Raw genomic sequence first — 17,574 nt, 5'->3', positions numbered from 1 at the left:
TTCAGATCGAAACACAGTAATGCTTACACATTACTGCTCCATGGCAGAAATACGGCCCTTACGGCTAGAATAATCTAGTTGAACAAAGGTCACTAGGTAAGGCGCCCTCTAAACTATCACAGAAATACTGCTTGCACACTAGTGCTTGGCGACAGAAAAAGGCATCTCTATGGCATCCTGTGCATACAAGTATTTGTTGGAAGGAAGACTGAGAAATGGTGAAAACTTGAATTGTTTACTAATTACTGTACCTGTTACAGGTAGCAATTGCTACAGGAATGCAAACGAATCCATTGAATCTGAGTTAGTGCGACAATGATTGAGAATGTAGAAGAGAAACAAACCAAGGCCTGAATGGTGGTATATGGTAAAGATACCATATATATACCACCATTGAGGGATCCGGACTGAGCTGGGATGCATTCTAAGAAATGTATCCCAGCTCAATCCGTTTATTTGCCAAATGCGGTCGCGAATGTTCTGCGTAGCGTTTAGGTGGCCAACTCTTAACTAGGCAATGATAGAATGGTTATCCGCAAAGATCCAACAAGGAATTTATTGACCACACGACATTGCATTTTTTTTTGTGAAATAAGGGACCGGACGTTCAGCTACGCCAGATATGCCCTGCCCATTACAATGCAGTGCCGCTCAGGGTTCTTGAAAGAACCAATAATTCTGAGCGGCACTACAACTGCGCTCATCACCTTGAGACATAACATGTCAAGTCTCATTTGCCCAGTAATTTCACTAGCAACGGCGCCCTTCAGATCGAAACACAGTAATGCTTAATACTGCTCCACGGCAAAAATAGGCGCCGTTGTGGTACCCACAATCTAGCCGGTTTCCTGTGCGTAGGTGCCTCCCACTGGTCTGTTACTACTTAGTTCCTGAAATAGATAACCTTTGACAAATACGTACTAGATAGTTTAATTATTTATCATTGGCCGCCCACGAAGCCAATTGCTCATATCATAGAGCAAAGGAACGCGTGGAGAGCGTTTGGGTACGTTTTTACTTTTTTATTGCCAATAGTCAATAATTACGGCGAGGGAAGAACCAAGAAGTGCCTGCTGCAATTGATCAATGCATGGGTTAGACGTTCTCACCCTCGGTTGACATTTTTCTCTTTAAAATATACTAAATCTATCCTTTACCTTTAAACAGGACAAATGGCCATTAGCCTGCTTGAGATATTGTGCTATAACTCCGCTGGGCAGCGGACACTGGTCGTCCTTTATGTGCACGATGCTAATCAATGCGACCTGCGAACAAACAACAAGCTTTAACTAATGGAGAAAAAGAGGGAGCGGTATTACCGATCTTGCGTTCTCTCGCACTTTTCAACTGTCTGTTCAAGTTGGTTCACACCGATATTATCCTTTATCACAATAACGTTAGGCCACATCTTTGGTTTCTTCATAATTCTTCAGACAGGGTAAGGAAAAAAGCAAAGCAAAAAATACTTGTCACTCTTTATAGGTCACAAGTCACAAAAAAAATCTACAGCAACGGGAAAATGTCCTACAAGATGGCAAAAAGTCACCGAACAAAAAGACACATATACACATACACTATAATTAAATTTAAATAAACCTTGATAAATACAGTTTAGACTTGAGTTTTCATACAGAATGCGAAGAAACTTTTCCCGAATACTGTTATTAGGTGCAACTCGTCTGGTAAACTGTACAATTATTAGCAAATGGAAAAAAACTATATTCTTTTTCTATTACATAAAACATATAACATAATTAAACAATTGAAGCTCCTCCAGAATCACTCTCTATCTCAAGTACGTCGTACGACTAACGCAGCGTGTTTTTGTTATTCAATTCAATTTCAGAATATCTTTATTAACAAGTAAATTAAGTTATGTACAAAACCAGTGTAGGTAGATCCTAGTAGTACAGTATCGTGATTTTAGGTATTTTTTTATGGGTACTTAGGCCTAATAAAAACATATAAAACAGAATAAATTAATTACATGCTAAACAAACGTTGTTAAGTATAATAATTAATGATTCAGCAAGGTTTCGTCTATGTAAGCCTTAGATACAGCATTACATTTTATATCAGTTGGAACTTAGTAATAAAATCAATATTTTTTATTGCTACCAGGCGAACATAGATGAAGAAGAGATAGTTGAATCTGTTTGAAAAGTGATGAATGATGCGTGTCTACATATTTATCCTGACGACATGCTGTATCAAGACTTCATATGCAGTTCAGAGACATATTTAGTCTCCAAGCTTTTTTAGTAAGCGACATTACATAACAGAGTTTTGTATTCAAAATATTCACTATAAAAAACGTGGTGAAACGGCTGGTCAAGCAATTTCCGATTTTTTGCTAAAACGAACATAAATTCGCAATATAACATACTGCGAAAACTATTGGAATAATACTTAAGCTAATAATAAATTAAGCTATGATGAAACCAAGAATATTATCAATTAAAAAATATATATTTATTTTTAACTATTGGCTTTATCTATTACTATTTAATTTTATAAAGTTTTTTATTATAAGTTAGGTATGCTTTAAAGTCAGATAAATATTGTTAGTTTTAGTTCTATTTCATTCATTATTAACATTAAGGCGACACTAAATGCCAGTGACCTTGAGCGATATGTGTTCACCGCTGCCGGTCCGCCATCTATGTAACAAAGCCAATATTTTCAAAATTCTTGCGTGGAAAACAGTTTATATGCTTACAATCCTCGTTATTCACTACTAATCTGAATAAATGAACCTACACAAAAAAGTACAAGCTATAAGAATAACTTTTCTGAGAGAAGTACCAAAAAATGCGTCACGCCATGCCAAAAAACTTGTTTAACTTCAAAGAAAAGTGGTAGTTGAAAAAGGCTCGGCAGTGTTAACTATAACCAACAGCAAGCATTAGCAACCTACAAATAAGACTTAAGGATATGTGTAACAGGATTAAGTAGTGTTCATAGCTCGAAATGCTATACTTTCACCACAAAACTTGTCTAAAAACCCCATGTTTGCGTGTTTGCTGCTTACTCTTCGCCTTAAATAAAATAACATAGCAGACGGTCATCACTGGTTGGCTCTGCACAGGGTTTCCTAGTGAGGCATCCAGAGAAATTTAATACATTAAAGATGCCTCGTTGTTTCTGTTTTGCAGACTGACTGTATGTAATTATAATTAATCTAATATATAAAATTCTCATGTCGCGGTGTTTGTTGTTAAACTCCTTCGAAACGGCATGACCGATTCTCATGAAATTTTGAGTGCATATTGGGGAGGTATGAGAATCGGACAACATCTATTTTTCATCCCCCTAAATGTTAAGGGTGGTCCACGCCAAATTTTTAATTTTTTGACATTTTCTTATAAATTTGTTTGATTATGAGTCAGCACTAAAATATATACTAGTCAAAACAAAATAAGGGCCACCACGTTTTTACAGTATTCTCATGAATCCGTTTAAAGGTTGATCAATGATTCAATTGCATAAATTGATTGATTTTTATTGTAGACAGAATAAAATAATGATGCATTCCATTAAAAAAGAAATTTTCTCCACTTTTTCTAAAAATTAACATTTTTGCAAAAATAATTAGTCAAGAAAAAAAATTCTGAAAAAATAAAAACCTAAAATGGTGGTTGATTTATGACTTTCCTCAATATCTAGTATGCCGTCCTCGATCACTAATGCACTCTTGAAGCCTAGAAGGTACACTCTCCACCAGGTGTACCACTGTTTCTTGAGGAATTTGTTGCTTGGTTTCAGAACGTTTATTAGCTGTCTTTCATTGTGCACGGGTTGGTTTGTGCTTCGAGCACTGCGTTTCAGTAAGTCCCACATGTGTTCAATGGGATTTAGATCCGGACTGTTTGCAGGCCAGTCCAACACCTGTATACCAGCCTCCTCTAGGGCTTCTCTGGTGGCCCTAGCTGTATGAGCGCGAGCATTATCGTGCATCAGGTGGAATCTTGCGCCGATTCTGTGTGCATATGAGATCACATGGGGTCTTATGACCTCCTCGATGTAACGTTGAGCTGTTATTGTGCCTTCGTTTAGAATTACCAGCTCGGTTCTGCCGGACATAGAGATTCCTCCCCATACCATAACATTGGGGCCCCCAAATCTGTCACTTTCATGGATGCAAGCATCCGAAAATCGCTCACCTTCGCGCCTCCAGACCCTAATGCGACGGTCATCACTAAAAAGTTTCACTTTGCACTCATCCGTAAACAATACTGTCCTCCAATCATTCATATCCCACGCCAGATGCTGCCTTGCGAGTGATAATCGGTTTGCACGATGAGCACTTGTTAATGGTATCCGCACTACACGTCTCCTGGAGAACTGCTGGTCCTCGTGTAAACGATTTCTAATAGTTTGATCACTAACACGTGTACCGGTCGCCTGCCGCAAACGGTTTTGTAAGGAACGGGCTGTTATACAGCGTTCTCTACGCGCAGTCAAGCGCACGTAGCGGTCCTCCTGTGCTGTAGTTGCTCGAACTCTGCCAGATCCCCGTCTCCTGGTTAGTCTCCCAGTCTCTTGAAAACGATTCCAAGCATTCTGGATCGCTCGCCGAGAAAAACCCAGCTGCAACGCCACAGAACGCTGCGAATGGCCTTCTTGAAGCAATGTTACGGCCCTAGTTACGGTTGGCAAGTCCATATGACTTCGAATTCTCGGCATAACTTTTTTTAAAATGTTAATTCAGCGACTAGTCAAACAAAACTGACAGTGTTCCTGAGAGAATCGTCAATTTGACTGAGTTGAAATCCGTCTTAAAATCGGGTAGAATCAAGTGGTTACAATAAATTATCTAAAACTACCCACTTTAAACAATTATGCGGGTGGAATGCTCAAAAATGTGTGTAAACAAATATGGTAACACCACAATAAATTATCAGCTACTTGAGAATGCATAAAAAATAAATTATCGCTAGCGAGGCCAAAAAAATCAAGTGGCCCTTATTTTGTTTTGACTAGTATACATCCATTTCAAATTTTCACCCATCTACGATCAACAGTTACTTTTGTATCACGATTTGAATATCGGCAATACAACGTTTGCTGGGTCAGCTAGTAATCTTAATATACATATTTCTTGTGTGCGTGTGTATGTCACTGAACTCCTCCTAGACGGCTGGACTGATTTTGATGAAACTCACTGTGTGTCTTCAGGTGGATTCGAGGATGGTTTAGATTCACAATTGACCTACCTCCTAAGCGGCTGGATCGATTGTGATGATATTTTTGTGTGTTCCAGTTAATTTGAGATTGGTGTGTGTCTGCAGGTGGATTCGAGAATGGTTTAGATTCACAATTGAACTACCTCCTAAACGGCTGGACCGATTTTGATGATTTTTTTGTGTGTTCCAGTGAATTTGAAATTGGTTTAGATTCTCAATTCCGTCCATATAATATAATTCTCCTGCTCATGTGTATGTTAGTGAACTCCTCCTGACGGCTGGACCGATTTTTCAAATTTAAGACGTGTGTACAGGACAACGTCTGTCGGGCCCACTAGTCTATATATATAAAAATGAATTGCTGTTCGTTAGTCTCGCTAAAACTCGAGAACGGCTGAACCGATTTGGCTAATTTTGGTCTTGAATTATTTGTGGAAGTCCAGAGAAGGTTCAAAAGGTGAATAAATAGGAAAATGCTGCTAAATTAAATAAAAACAACAAATTTGTTTTTCCTTTGATGTGTCCATACATAATTTCTATGAGAGAATTTATTGACGCACGGTTTGACAGTTCTGCTGTGAAACAATTTCATTACGACAACAGGGTGCATATTTTACGAAGTACTTTTTGATGTTGTGATATATTATTGACAAATTCATATAAAAACATAATTTTATTTATTATATACAGAACAACGTCTGCCGGGTCAGCTAGTAATAATATATAAATGAAATGAAATACTTAATATACCTTCAGATGCAGCGTGTTGTGTCGAAGAAGATTTTAGTATAATGTTTGTTGGTGAGTTTACTTATTCGGAACCTATATTTCTTCGACTTAAAAATACCTATATATTTGTAATACAAATAATTCAGTCAATGTCATTTCATTACATATGACAATTCATACAATGAGCGGGCGCGGGGTATATACTTAATTTATATGTCGAATCAAAGTTTGCCAATACATTAGTTTTCGACAATAGAATAACGACATTTATTCCTACCGGGTTTTATTACCGATACGTTTTTCAAACTCAAAATTATAACTTTTGATTAGGCTTTATTTTTTATCTTACTTACTTATAGCCATAATCCAAGGTTTCTTTTTTAATATTTAAGAAACCGGCAAGAACCTGGGCAAATTTTCCCTTTCGAAGATTTCGCATCACAAATTTCACAAGAATTAATAATCATACTTTATAAATATTTAAAATTCAAATATTTATATTCAAAATAGGCTATAAAATCACTTGTTGAAATTAAAAAACTACCACCTATTCAAAAGAATGGCTCAGACCTGAGAAGAACGGGTGCCACAAACTCAGTGGGCTTTTTTCTTTTCTTAAAAATGGTTCCATAGTTACAAAGTAATATCGTACAATTAAACTTATTATTTAATAGGCTGCCGGTAGTCGCACCATTCCCAATCAGTGATATCATTAAGAAATTCATTTATGTTATAGTAACCTTTACCACACAAACGTTTTTTAACAATACATTTGTTTTGAACATTATCTGGGAGCTTGTATCTGTAAAAGCATACACAACGCCCCACAAAAGACTAATAACTCGACTTAGCCGAGTAGTAGGCATTATAAGTTTATGTTTGTTCCTAGTGTTAACATAATGGTTATGACAGTTTCTTGCAAATTCACTTATTTGTCTATGTACATACATAACATTATCAAGAATATATTGAACAGTTGAGATGTTTATTTATCAGTTATTGTACATTTAATTTATTGTAATTACAATAATAATATCTACATATTACAGTAACACTACTACATATGGCAGTACTGACTGCGCTGGGGAGTAACACCTATAACTCAGCGCTGATATACGAGTGTCACCGATCCTTAGAACGAGCTGCCTCTAACAACTGGGTAACTCTGCAATGGATCAAAGGACACAGCGGTTCGTTGGGGAACGATGCAGCGGATGAACTTGCAAGGCGGAGGTCGGAAACGCAAGTGGCTGGCCCAGGGCCAGTCCTGCCGCTACCCTTCAGCCAAATGCGGTCATGGATACGCTCTCTCACCAACAACCTACATGGAACCCGATGGACAAATGTCTCAGGCTGTAGACAGTCGAAAGAGGCGATTCCTGCACTATCGCCCAAACTGACACGTCGACTTATTAGCCTAAACAGACATGACATCCGAATTATGGTCGGCACCCTAACGGGTCACACATCACTGAACAAACACCTATTTACAATCGGCGTTACGGACAGTCCTAAGTGCAGGGCCTGTCTAACCGAAGATGAAACGGTCACTCACGTAATCCTGGAATGTGCTGGGGTGGCCAACCAACGGGCACAAACCTTAGTAAATACAAGGTCGCTCCAGGAAGTCTGCGAACACCCCAAGAGTGTTCTGAACTTCTGGAAGGAGCTGGGCTGGTTGGAATGACTGGCCAACACTGCACGCAAAATGGACCCAATTAAGTGGTCTAATTGCGGAAACAGGAGCCCTTTACATTGGTAAAGGGCTCCTGTTTGGTATTGACCAATACCAAAAAGATAGTCGTTGAAATTTAAAATGAACACCAATTCCTGCCTTATCAACGATAAATGAAAAAAATATATACATTAACATATTAAAATCTATAATTTTATCAAATTCTGAAATCTGGCCGTTTAAAGTGGGTCTAAATTGCGCCCAAATGAGTCGGTTACAAACAAACATACATACAGGTGAAGCTACTAAAAATTAAAAAGGGTGTAATGACAGAACGTCTGTATTCGGCCAGAACTGTGATGACATTAGTAAAAGAGCTTTCTGCACGTTTGGCGCGGTGCCAAGAGACAGCTTGCCACTGTACACTGTGCATCTCTCCAGGAAAGTTTGCACTGTTTATTTTTTATGATATGCATCGCACGTTACGACCCAATTCCTTTTTACTATTCCACGGGTCAGTTAACTTGACAAATGTCGCTTTTTTGTACATCTTCTACCGCAAGCTGCATTTTCATCACAGCGAGTGTCTTGAATAGCTAAATACAAACTCTTTGCAAATATATCATATAATATATCCTTTAATTTATCAGAAAATATGTACCAATGGGTGTAAATAATTTTAAGGTATCAATGTAATCGGCCGTTTCTGGCATGAACAATTATTGTTAAGTATTATTTCATTTTTCATTTCATTACAAAATTATATATTAATTAACTCTATATTTTAATAGTCCATTGAAATGTTGTAGTTTAAGGACCGAATCTTGCATTTTTTAAGGGCGTAATTTTATTTTTGGGACATTCATTCCCCATACCTTCACATTCGACGTTCAATTATATAATACCACGTAAAAAAAACGCGCCTAGGGTCTCTAAATATGAGAAAACTAAGTTAAACAGTTCGTTTTGACAGGATTCTCATGAGTATTGACGAACCCGGTCAACTTTGGAGCACTGTAAGAGCGTTTGAAAATGAAGGAAATTAAAAAAAAATACAGAAAAATTTTCTTCAAAAGACTATCTACAATATTGGTCTGAGGTAATTCTTTTTTGTAAAATGTAAAAAAAAAGTTACAGAGAAACTTTCTCACTTTTTGCTTATAACTTCTGTCATTTCAAATTTAAAGCAAAAGTCACACGAACATTTTTGTAGGCAAAGAGATTTGCTACAAATTATCCCTTTACGAATTTTATGTGGGATGCATAGTTTCCGAGATATTGTGAAAATGGTGTTTGCACCCTTTTATCCAAGATGGCGGCCGGGGCACAAGGGCGGCAACCAAAGTAACTTGGAGTCAAGCTTCTATTAACCCCCCAGACATGTCCCAAAAATAAAATTGCGTCCTCTAAAAAATGCAAAGCTCATGTAACATTTCAATCGACTATAAGCACTTATGTCAATCTATATATATAAAAATGAATTGCTGTTCATTAGTCTCGCTAAAACTCGAGAACGTCTAGACCAATTTCGCTAATTTAGGTCGTGAATTATTTGTGGAAGTCCAGAGAAGGTTTAAATCTATACTTATTACTTATATTTACTTATAATATTATAAAGCTGCAGTGTTTGATTGTTTGTTTGTTTGAACGCGCTAATCTCTGGTACTATTGGTCCGATTTGAATGATTATTTCAGTGTTGGGTAGTCCATTTATCGAGGAAGGCTATAGGCTATGTTTTTTTTTCAAAATTAGGGATCCGTAATAAAATTGCTATTTTGTAACACAAGGTGTAAAATCGAAAAACTATTTTTGCGTGCGCTGCAAAAACTATTGACAATAGAACAAAATGATGTACAGGATATAATATAGGCAATATTTTATTACTTATAAACTATCGCGTGAATTATACTTTATATGGCAAAACAACGTTTGCCGGGTCAGCTAGTGGTGAATAATTGCATGAAAATGCTCGGAATTAAATAAAAACAACAATTTTGTTTTCCCTTTGATGGGTCCCCCGTCGTTCAGAAATCTAATTGAAAGAATAGTTTAAATTAATAACTAATTAGAATCTTTATATATTTCTAACTTTCTCAGGAGGTAAAAAACAAACTTAATTTTAGCTACCTATAGTTGGTGGATTAACTACAGTTGTTAACTATGTATTGGGTTACATTTATGTAGTTTGATAAATCTTAAGTGTCACATAATAAATTTCTGAACCTTACCATAATATCTGACATTTGACAACCAATATGTCGATCGATACCTTAGACAAAAAGTGCCTCCTTCTATCTTTGTGAGTGACGATTAACGCTAAGTGCGCGAGAACTTTTCTCCCTTCGATTAATTAAAATTAACGATGCCGAGGAGAAGACGACCTGACTAAGGTCGTCGCAGTTAATCAAATGTGCGAAGAGCTACCTCATTTGCTTACCGCAATGATGACCAGAGAGAGACATGTCAAGAAAAAAGTCGTTTTGTTATGTCAGAATTGCGTTCTTTAGTGAGTGACAACGAAGTACATAGGCTTAGAATGCAACGAGTTCATGCACATCAAACACAACAACAGAAATAATGAAATTGAGCGATTCCGCAGACGCAGTGCTCCTGTGATTCTGGAACGAGCTTCTTTCCACTGTGATCCGGCAATAGATTATTGTGCCGACAAATCGGTAACAATTGGGGAAATGACAGTTATTTATAAATATTGTAACTTAAAATACAGTTATGAATCTACTAGATTATGTTGTGCTGGAGGCAAAGCAAAATTGCCACAATTGGTCCCACCACCAGATCATTTACGATCTTTAGTTTTTGGGATTGGAAATGATACTAAGCACTTCTTGGCCCACAATCAGAAATGTCGCAGCTGTTTCCAGATGACATCGATTTGGCATTACACATATTATACAGGAAAATTTCATGCCCACTTTCATGGTATTATACCGTAATATCTAATTATATAACTAGCTGACCCGGCAAACGTTGTTTTGCCATATAAGTTGTATTGATCTTTTGCTTGCTAGTTGATAAGAGATGGCGCTAGTTGTATTCATTAGTAACAATCACACTTCTTTTATATTTTGTATAATTCACACTATAGTTTTATAAATTATAGCCTATTTGTTATTCTGGTGTGCAAGCTATATTATTGTAAAGATTCATCGAAATCTATTCATTAGATTTTGCGTTAAAGAAGTTCAAACATACATCCAGACATACAAACTTTCACATTTATAATATTAGTAGGATATTAAAATATTAAAAAAATATTTTCATACCCCTAAATGATAAGGGTCCCCCACCAAATAGTTTTTTTTTTAAATTTGTTTGAATTTTTTTTTATTTTTTATTTTATTATTACTCAGCGTTGAAAAATAGATACAACTTCAAAGGTTCCCGTCTAAGATCAACACCTATTATTGTATCGCTGTTTTTTATATTATTCTAATCCATCCACAGATACGCAATAGAATATAGCAAGATGGCAATCGAATATAATTATCATAGTAGTACGATAAATTTTATGTACGATACATTTAGTAGGTCTGAGAATCGGCCGTCATCCTTTTTTTATACTCCAAAAATTTTTATTATTGATTTTTTATTACTTTATATGGCAATACAACTATTTAAAGACTAGAATTAATATATTTTTTAAAGTCAATTTAATCTAATGTGTCAACATTTCAATTATTGGAATAAAAACAATTGCTTAGGTTATCACCTAATGAGACTTATGAATGTCAAAATTGTGCATTTTACCAGTTACCCCCCCACTTCGGAAGATACTGACAAGCAACACATTATACTGGCCAAACTTTTAAATAATCAACCAATTAAAATCTCACTATCTCAGTCAATATCTCCTGAGGATGCCTCGTGTAGAGGCGAAACACTCGTCGAATTATTTGATGACAAATATTGGCGGAATTAACACTAAAGAAAACTCAAAACATTTGGATAATTATGGATTTCCACAAAGTAACGCCTACTTCAATAAATTTTCTAAAATCTCAGTAGTTTAACATATAGGCACTAAATATTTAATATCTGTGTATAAAACAAATCAGCAGACTCCTGTAAGTGATCACCACCGCCTTAACACTCTTATATCATGACAAGTTGAATAATATTGCACCAGGAGTGTTCCTGGGATATTTTTTATAATGAAAATAAGGGACGAGACGAGCATGACGTTTGATATTTTTTTTTTAGATTTCCGATATTTTTTTCTTTTAATTAGAATACTCACTGTATCGTCAGGCCGGAGCTCAGCCGTGTCCCTCTGATCCCTGGCGAGGATCACGACCAGAGGGTAGCAGTTCCTGGGCGGAGGTCCAAGCTGGAGCGGCTCCTCCGACGATAGACTCAGGACTGACTCCTCGTGGGGCTCGCAACTGAAACAATAGTTACTTAAATTGAAACGTTTAAGTATCTTTTCTTATATACTACTATAATACTACACAGATTGTGTCTATCACTACATATTATAAAACAATGTCCTCAGCCGCGTCTGTCTGTCTGTCTGTTCGCGATAAACTCAAGAACTACTGCTACTATTTTCATATTCTTTTCTCTAATGGAGCGTGCTTCTCGAGGAAGGTTTTAGTATATACAATGTTAAATATTTGTATACATTCATTATTTGATTCGTCATGTCTGTCTGTCTGTCCGTACGTCCGTATGTCACAGCCACGTTTACCCGACCCTATAAGAACTATACTGTTGAAACTTGGTAAGGAGATGTATTCTGTGAACCGCATTAAGATTTTCACACATAAATAAAAAAAAACAAAAACATTTGAGGGTTCCCCATAGTTAAAGGAGATGTATTCTGTGAACCGCATTAAGATTTTCACACATAAATAAAAAAAAACAAAAACATTTGAGGGTTCCCCATAGTTAGAACTGAAACTCAAATTTTTTTTTTCATAAAACCCATACGTGTGGGTTAATATGGAGGTCTTAAAAAATGATATTGAGGTTTCTAATATCATTTTTTTTTCAAAACTGAAGTTTGCGCGAGAGACACTTCGAAAGTGGTAAATTGTGTATCCCCCCCCCCCTCCCCCTGTAGCTTCTAAAATAAGAGAATGATAAAACAAAAAAAATTCACCGAAAATTGGTTTGAATGATCTGTTGAGATCTAGCAAGTATTTTTTTATTTAAAAAAAAATACAATATTTTTAAAACATCGATCAAAGTTACAACGAACTACAAGAACTTTTATATTATGTTACTTGCTGCTACGGAACCCTTCATGGGCGAGTCCGACTCGCACTCGTCCGCTTTTTTTATCGTCAGAACGGCGTCGGTCGGGTCACCAAGTTTAAAATAATTTTTGAAACGATGAAGCTGTTGTGCTCATTAAAATGAGTGGCAGACTTGCAAGATTTGATTACAGACAGACAACGGGACAGGTGAAACTAAATAAAAATGCCTGTTATAATAAAAATAAAAAAAACGTGATAAAAAAATAAAGAAATTAAAAAATCAAGATTTACCCCAGGCTCGAACCTGGGACCTTCTGCACAAAAAGCATACGTGATAACCGCTGTTCCACGGCAGCTGTAATGACTAATGACCGTGCCGAAATATCTATATAGATCTAGTAAGTAAGTGTTAGGTTATTTTCGTTACGGAATTTCTGGATTCGGTCTCCACGCTCAAGGCCCGCGATAGAAGCTATGCAATATCTTAATAATAATAGCGCGTTTTAATCCTTTACAGCCTTACAAATAAACTTTGTATAAAGTTATAACTGATGATAAACAAAGAGATGCAAAACGTTTACATTATCGTTGACAACACTGTCAATGCAATAATAATTCTGAAGTTTTCCGAATGACAATCTGCCTTGCAAATAAACGCGGGAAACGTTATACGTCCGAACAGAAACATTCGTAAGCAAAATGTCTATTTGTAAACATTTTACATAATATTATTGGTTTATGATTAGTTATAACTTTATGCCAATTTTATTTGTAAGGCCGTTAAAGTTTAAACAGTATCATAATTAAATAAATGAGGAATACTCGCGTTTATCAAACACAATACTATGAGAATGTATGTCAAAATAGCTTGACATTTCGATAACGATGGCCATTTAATAATAATTGTAATATTTCGCCACTCAAGTAGATAATAATACATTGAAATAATTCAACGCAATATGGCAAATAATAATAGTAGTTATGTATACTTGTTAATTTTTTTTTATGGAATAGAAGGACAAACGAGCGTACGGGTCACCTGGTGTTAAGTGATCACCGCCGCCCACATTCTCTTGCAACACCAGAGGAATCACAACAGCATTGCCGGCCTTTAAGGAAGGTCGTATCGTCCCGGTAACACCACACAAGGAAGCTCATTCCACAGCTTTGTAGTACGAGGAAGAAAGCTCCTTGAAAGCCGCACTGTGGAGGACCGCCACACGTCCAGATGGTGGGGATGATATCCTAATTGGAACAGTACTGCTAGATTTCATGAATAACAAACAAGTAAGCTTTCATAGCTAAGAAGCGAAAAATTGTTTCAACTAGCGCCCCGCTTCCCTACGCGGAGGGCGTTGAAATCATAATATAATAAATTCAATATTATACTTTAATATTCCTGTTTTGTTTGTATTTTTTCCTTTTAGTGTTTCGTCTAATTAGTGTAAGTGGCACTGCCGTGCTAATTGGACAATAAATAAATAAATAAATAAATGGCGTGAAATTATGATTTACGTAAAATAAGATCCGTTACAAATATTTATCTCAGATATCATATCACTATCATTTATTTATTTAAGAAACAATTTAGATACATAATAGAAGTATCTGTGGCGCGATAGCGCTATTGAATCTCACGACGTTCGCCCTGGTTCGATTCTCGTCCGCCACAACTGTTTATCGGTTTTCGGAATTCATATACATCTCATTATTATAACACTATAAATAAGGGATTGCATGTAACTTATTCTAGTAGGCTTCATAAGGTACATAATAGCTTTAAGGGTAATTGTATACACTTTTATAATAAAGTCCCAGTCACTGTTCAGGCATTATCTAAAAATAAATTTGAATGTTTTATTAAAATAAAAGCTGAATATCTAAGTGATCAGACAGCCTGGGATTATGATTATTTTATAGCAATAGCAATGACAGTACAATATTGTATTTTTGATTAAAAAGAGCGTAAAAAAAAGAATGCTGGGAGAGTTTCTTGCGCCGCTTATGCGCTCTCTCAGAGCGTCATTTGTTCCCGAAGTATCTACTATATTAGAAATGACATCAAAAGGAATTCTAAATAATTTAATATTGAGAAAAGAAATGCCTACTATGCCTTTATAAACATTCAATTCGGCAACGCTCTTGTGATGCCTCTAGTGCTTGTGATACCTACAAGAGAGTACAGGTCGCGGTGATCACTTGCCCTCAGGTGACTCGTACTCGTTTGTCCTCCTCTTCTATAAATAATAAATTATTTAGAAAGATCTAAAGTCTTATGTATATTACGGTATATACATTTCAGTAGGTACTGTAGTGTACTGACATCTAGTCTTAAAGATTAGTTGTTTCACTCGTGAGCAAACGAGGAACATTACAGGTACAGTCTTCATTCACCTATTCATTTTTCTGTACGTTGTGCTTTGGATACAGTTATTATTTTGAATTTTAGACACTAGATTTGGGCAAGATATTGTTTTTACTTTAGATTAAGGATTGGTCTCCGCTGCGCAACAACTAGATACCGCAGGTGTAGTCGCATATTGCGGCAACTAATACTACGCCCAAGTGGCCGTACTCGAGCCAGTGTCGAACAATGTATGACGTTGACGTGCCACATGTTTGTTCTGTTAAACTTTGCTTATAATTGAAACTAAAATGCCGGGTTGCGTAGTAAAAACTTTGTTAAAATAATACTACAAAATATGGAAAACCAAAAAACTATTAGACCATTTCATGGGACATTCGTAAAAATCTCCTGTGATTCATCTGGTGTTGCAAAATGGTGGCCTCCTTTTACATCTGGTGACCCGTGGTTTTCCATGGATAAAAACGGACAGAAATAAGCCAGTGGGAGGCTCCTTTGCAGAGGATGCCGGCTAGATTATGGGTACCACAACGGCGCCTATTCTGCTTCGGTCTGAAGAGCGCCGTAGCTAGAGAAATTACTGGGCAAATGAGACTTAACATCTTGTCTAAAAGTGACGAGCGCAGTTGTTGTGCCGCCCAGAATTTTTGGGATTTTTCAAGAATCCTGAACCGCACTGCATTGTAATGCGCAGGTCGTATCAATTACCATAAGCTGAACGCCCTGCTCGTCTCGTTCCTTATTTTCATAAAAAGAGTCATCTTTGTTTGGACTCTAGAGCGCACGAAAGGAACCAACATACTGAATATATCTGACAAAACACGGGTAATGTGTAATCCTATGCGTCACGCAGTCGAGTAAAATAGGGTTGATACTCACTGACAGACAATGCGGAGTGGAATAAACCCAAATGTTCACCCGCAATAATTCCGTACACCGCTCAAGGCCCGCATCGTACGAACCCTACGCCAACGTTATTTGACATTGACTGCATCATTTCGCAACTGTAATTATCCGTTCTAGTTGGATGTGGTAAGTGCGATGTCGAAATGTTTACCGTGGCTTTATTTCCAAAACGTAATATTTTCGTATAGCCTCCGCGCGTTGTAATAGGGAAAGGGCGCCAAGTAAATTAATAATATAAGGAACCTAAATTCAATAAGGCGTCTCAATATCTAATCCGTGCTAAAGTTTATTGTTGTATCTTTTTAGACGTATTTTTGAAAAGATTGGCAACAATAGTGGGTGTGGACGAAGTGTGACAAACGGCGGACAGGGATCCACAGTTTTGTGGCATCACATGTTTATAAACCAGTTTACCAGAGTATACCAGAGTACGGCTCTTTTGCACAGGATGCCGGCTAGATTATGGGTAGATAAATACCACGCACCAGAATATGGTGAGGATGATATCGACGGAGGACATCTCTCTAGTATCCTAGAACATCTTTAGGGCCAATTTGGTCTTGTAAGATGACTACATGATCACAAATATCCAAAGTCTTGTATGTATTCCATACTTGTACAGAGAATCTTCGCGAAATATTATAGAAATTGGCAAAGAGGACTCTAGGTCTTAACCCGCAACCTTTAGGATTTTTATCCACAGCCCAATTATACCTCTCACTGCAAAACTTTAAAAACGACACTCATCGAATTTTATATGCATAATAACAGCATACAGAACGAATATTTAATGATAGTAAGGAAGTGTTAAATATAAATAAAAAAGTTTTTAAAATACTTTTGAAGTAAACTTCTTTAGACGCGAATCTCAGATTTTTTTTTCTGGCGGAAGTAACGCTCAGTACAAAAGTCAATGGAAAGAAATTGACTAACCGATATGATTTAATGGTTTTAAAAAAAATTTCAAATTCCTCAGTAATATTTTTTTTTAATCTCCAAGTGTTTTCATTGTTTATTTATTACTACTATTGCAATAAAAAATAAATAAGTTTTCACAAATTTTCTGACATTCGTTAATTTGTTCTTGGTTTTTGTTTTTCGTTTCCATTATTAGGATAGGCAAAGGGTTCGAGCCCATACAGCCATATTTGTTAATATTCAATAGCAACGTCATATTTATATGTGCGATTGGACAATGAACTGGATTATAAATAGAATATAATATGATGAAAATAATAATCAGTAAAATAAAATGGCGGAATCCCAGGATAATTTTACTCTTTCATCAATAAATAAGAATAAAAGAGAAAATCAAGAGCCTGATAATGAAGAAGTAAAAAGTTTAAGTGTTTATATTGTGATGAATAATTATGTGAAAATATAACATTATATCATTATTTGTAAAATATATAAAATCTCACTTGATGAAATAATATTAATTATATTATATATTTATAAAGGCATTTTTTATTTTAATTAATAATTTTATTTTA

The 17,574-nt window shown here is 36.2% G+C and overlaps 2 protein-coding genes across 2 annotated transcripts in view; one reads left to right on the top strand and one right to left on the bottom strand.

The window, feature by feature from the left end:
- Positions 1 to 17,574, top strand: part of LOC126964928 (protein CLP1 homolog) — a 261,415-nt gene that overhangs the window by 182,151 nt on the left and 61,690 nt on the right. The gene's annotated exons all lie outside the window — the stretch shown is intronic.
- Positions 1 to 17,574, bottom strand: part of LOC126964934 (cell growth regulator with RING finger domain protein 1-like) — a 92,218-nt gene that overhangs the window by 16,630 nt on the left and 58,014 nt on the right. The window contains exons 4-5 of the mRNA XM_050808265.1: positions 11,850 to 11,994; positions 1,158 to 1,265 (exon numbers count right to left, since the gene is read on the bottom strand). Coding sequence (XP_050664222.1) covers positions 1,158 to 1,265; positions 11,850 to 11,994 — 253 coding nt within the window. The remainder of the gene's footprint in view (positions 1 to 1,157; positions 1,266 to 11,849; positions 11,995 to 17,574) is intronic.

The sequence above is a fragment of the Leptidea sinapis genome, chromosome 6, assembly GCF_905404315.1.
Source record: "Leptidea sinapis chromosome 6, ilLepSina1.1, whole genome shotgun sequence".
Lineage (NCBI taxonomy): Eukaryota > Metazoa > Arthropoda > Insecta > Lepidoptera > Pieridae > Leptidea > Leptidea sinapis.
The sequence above is the reverse complement of the archived record's forward strand: the minus strand, read 5'-3'. Positions and strand labels throughout refer to the sequence as shown.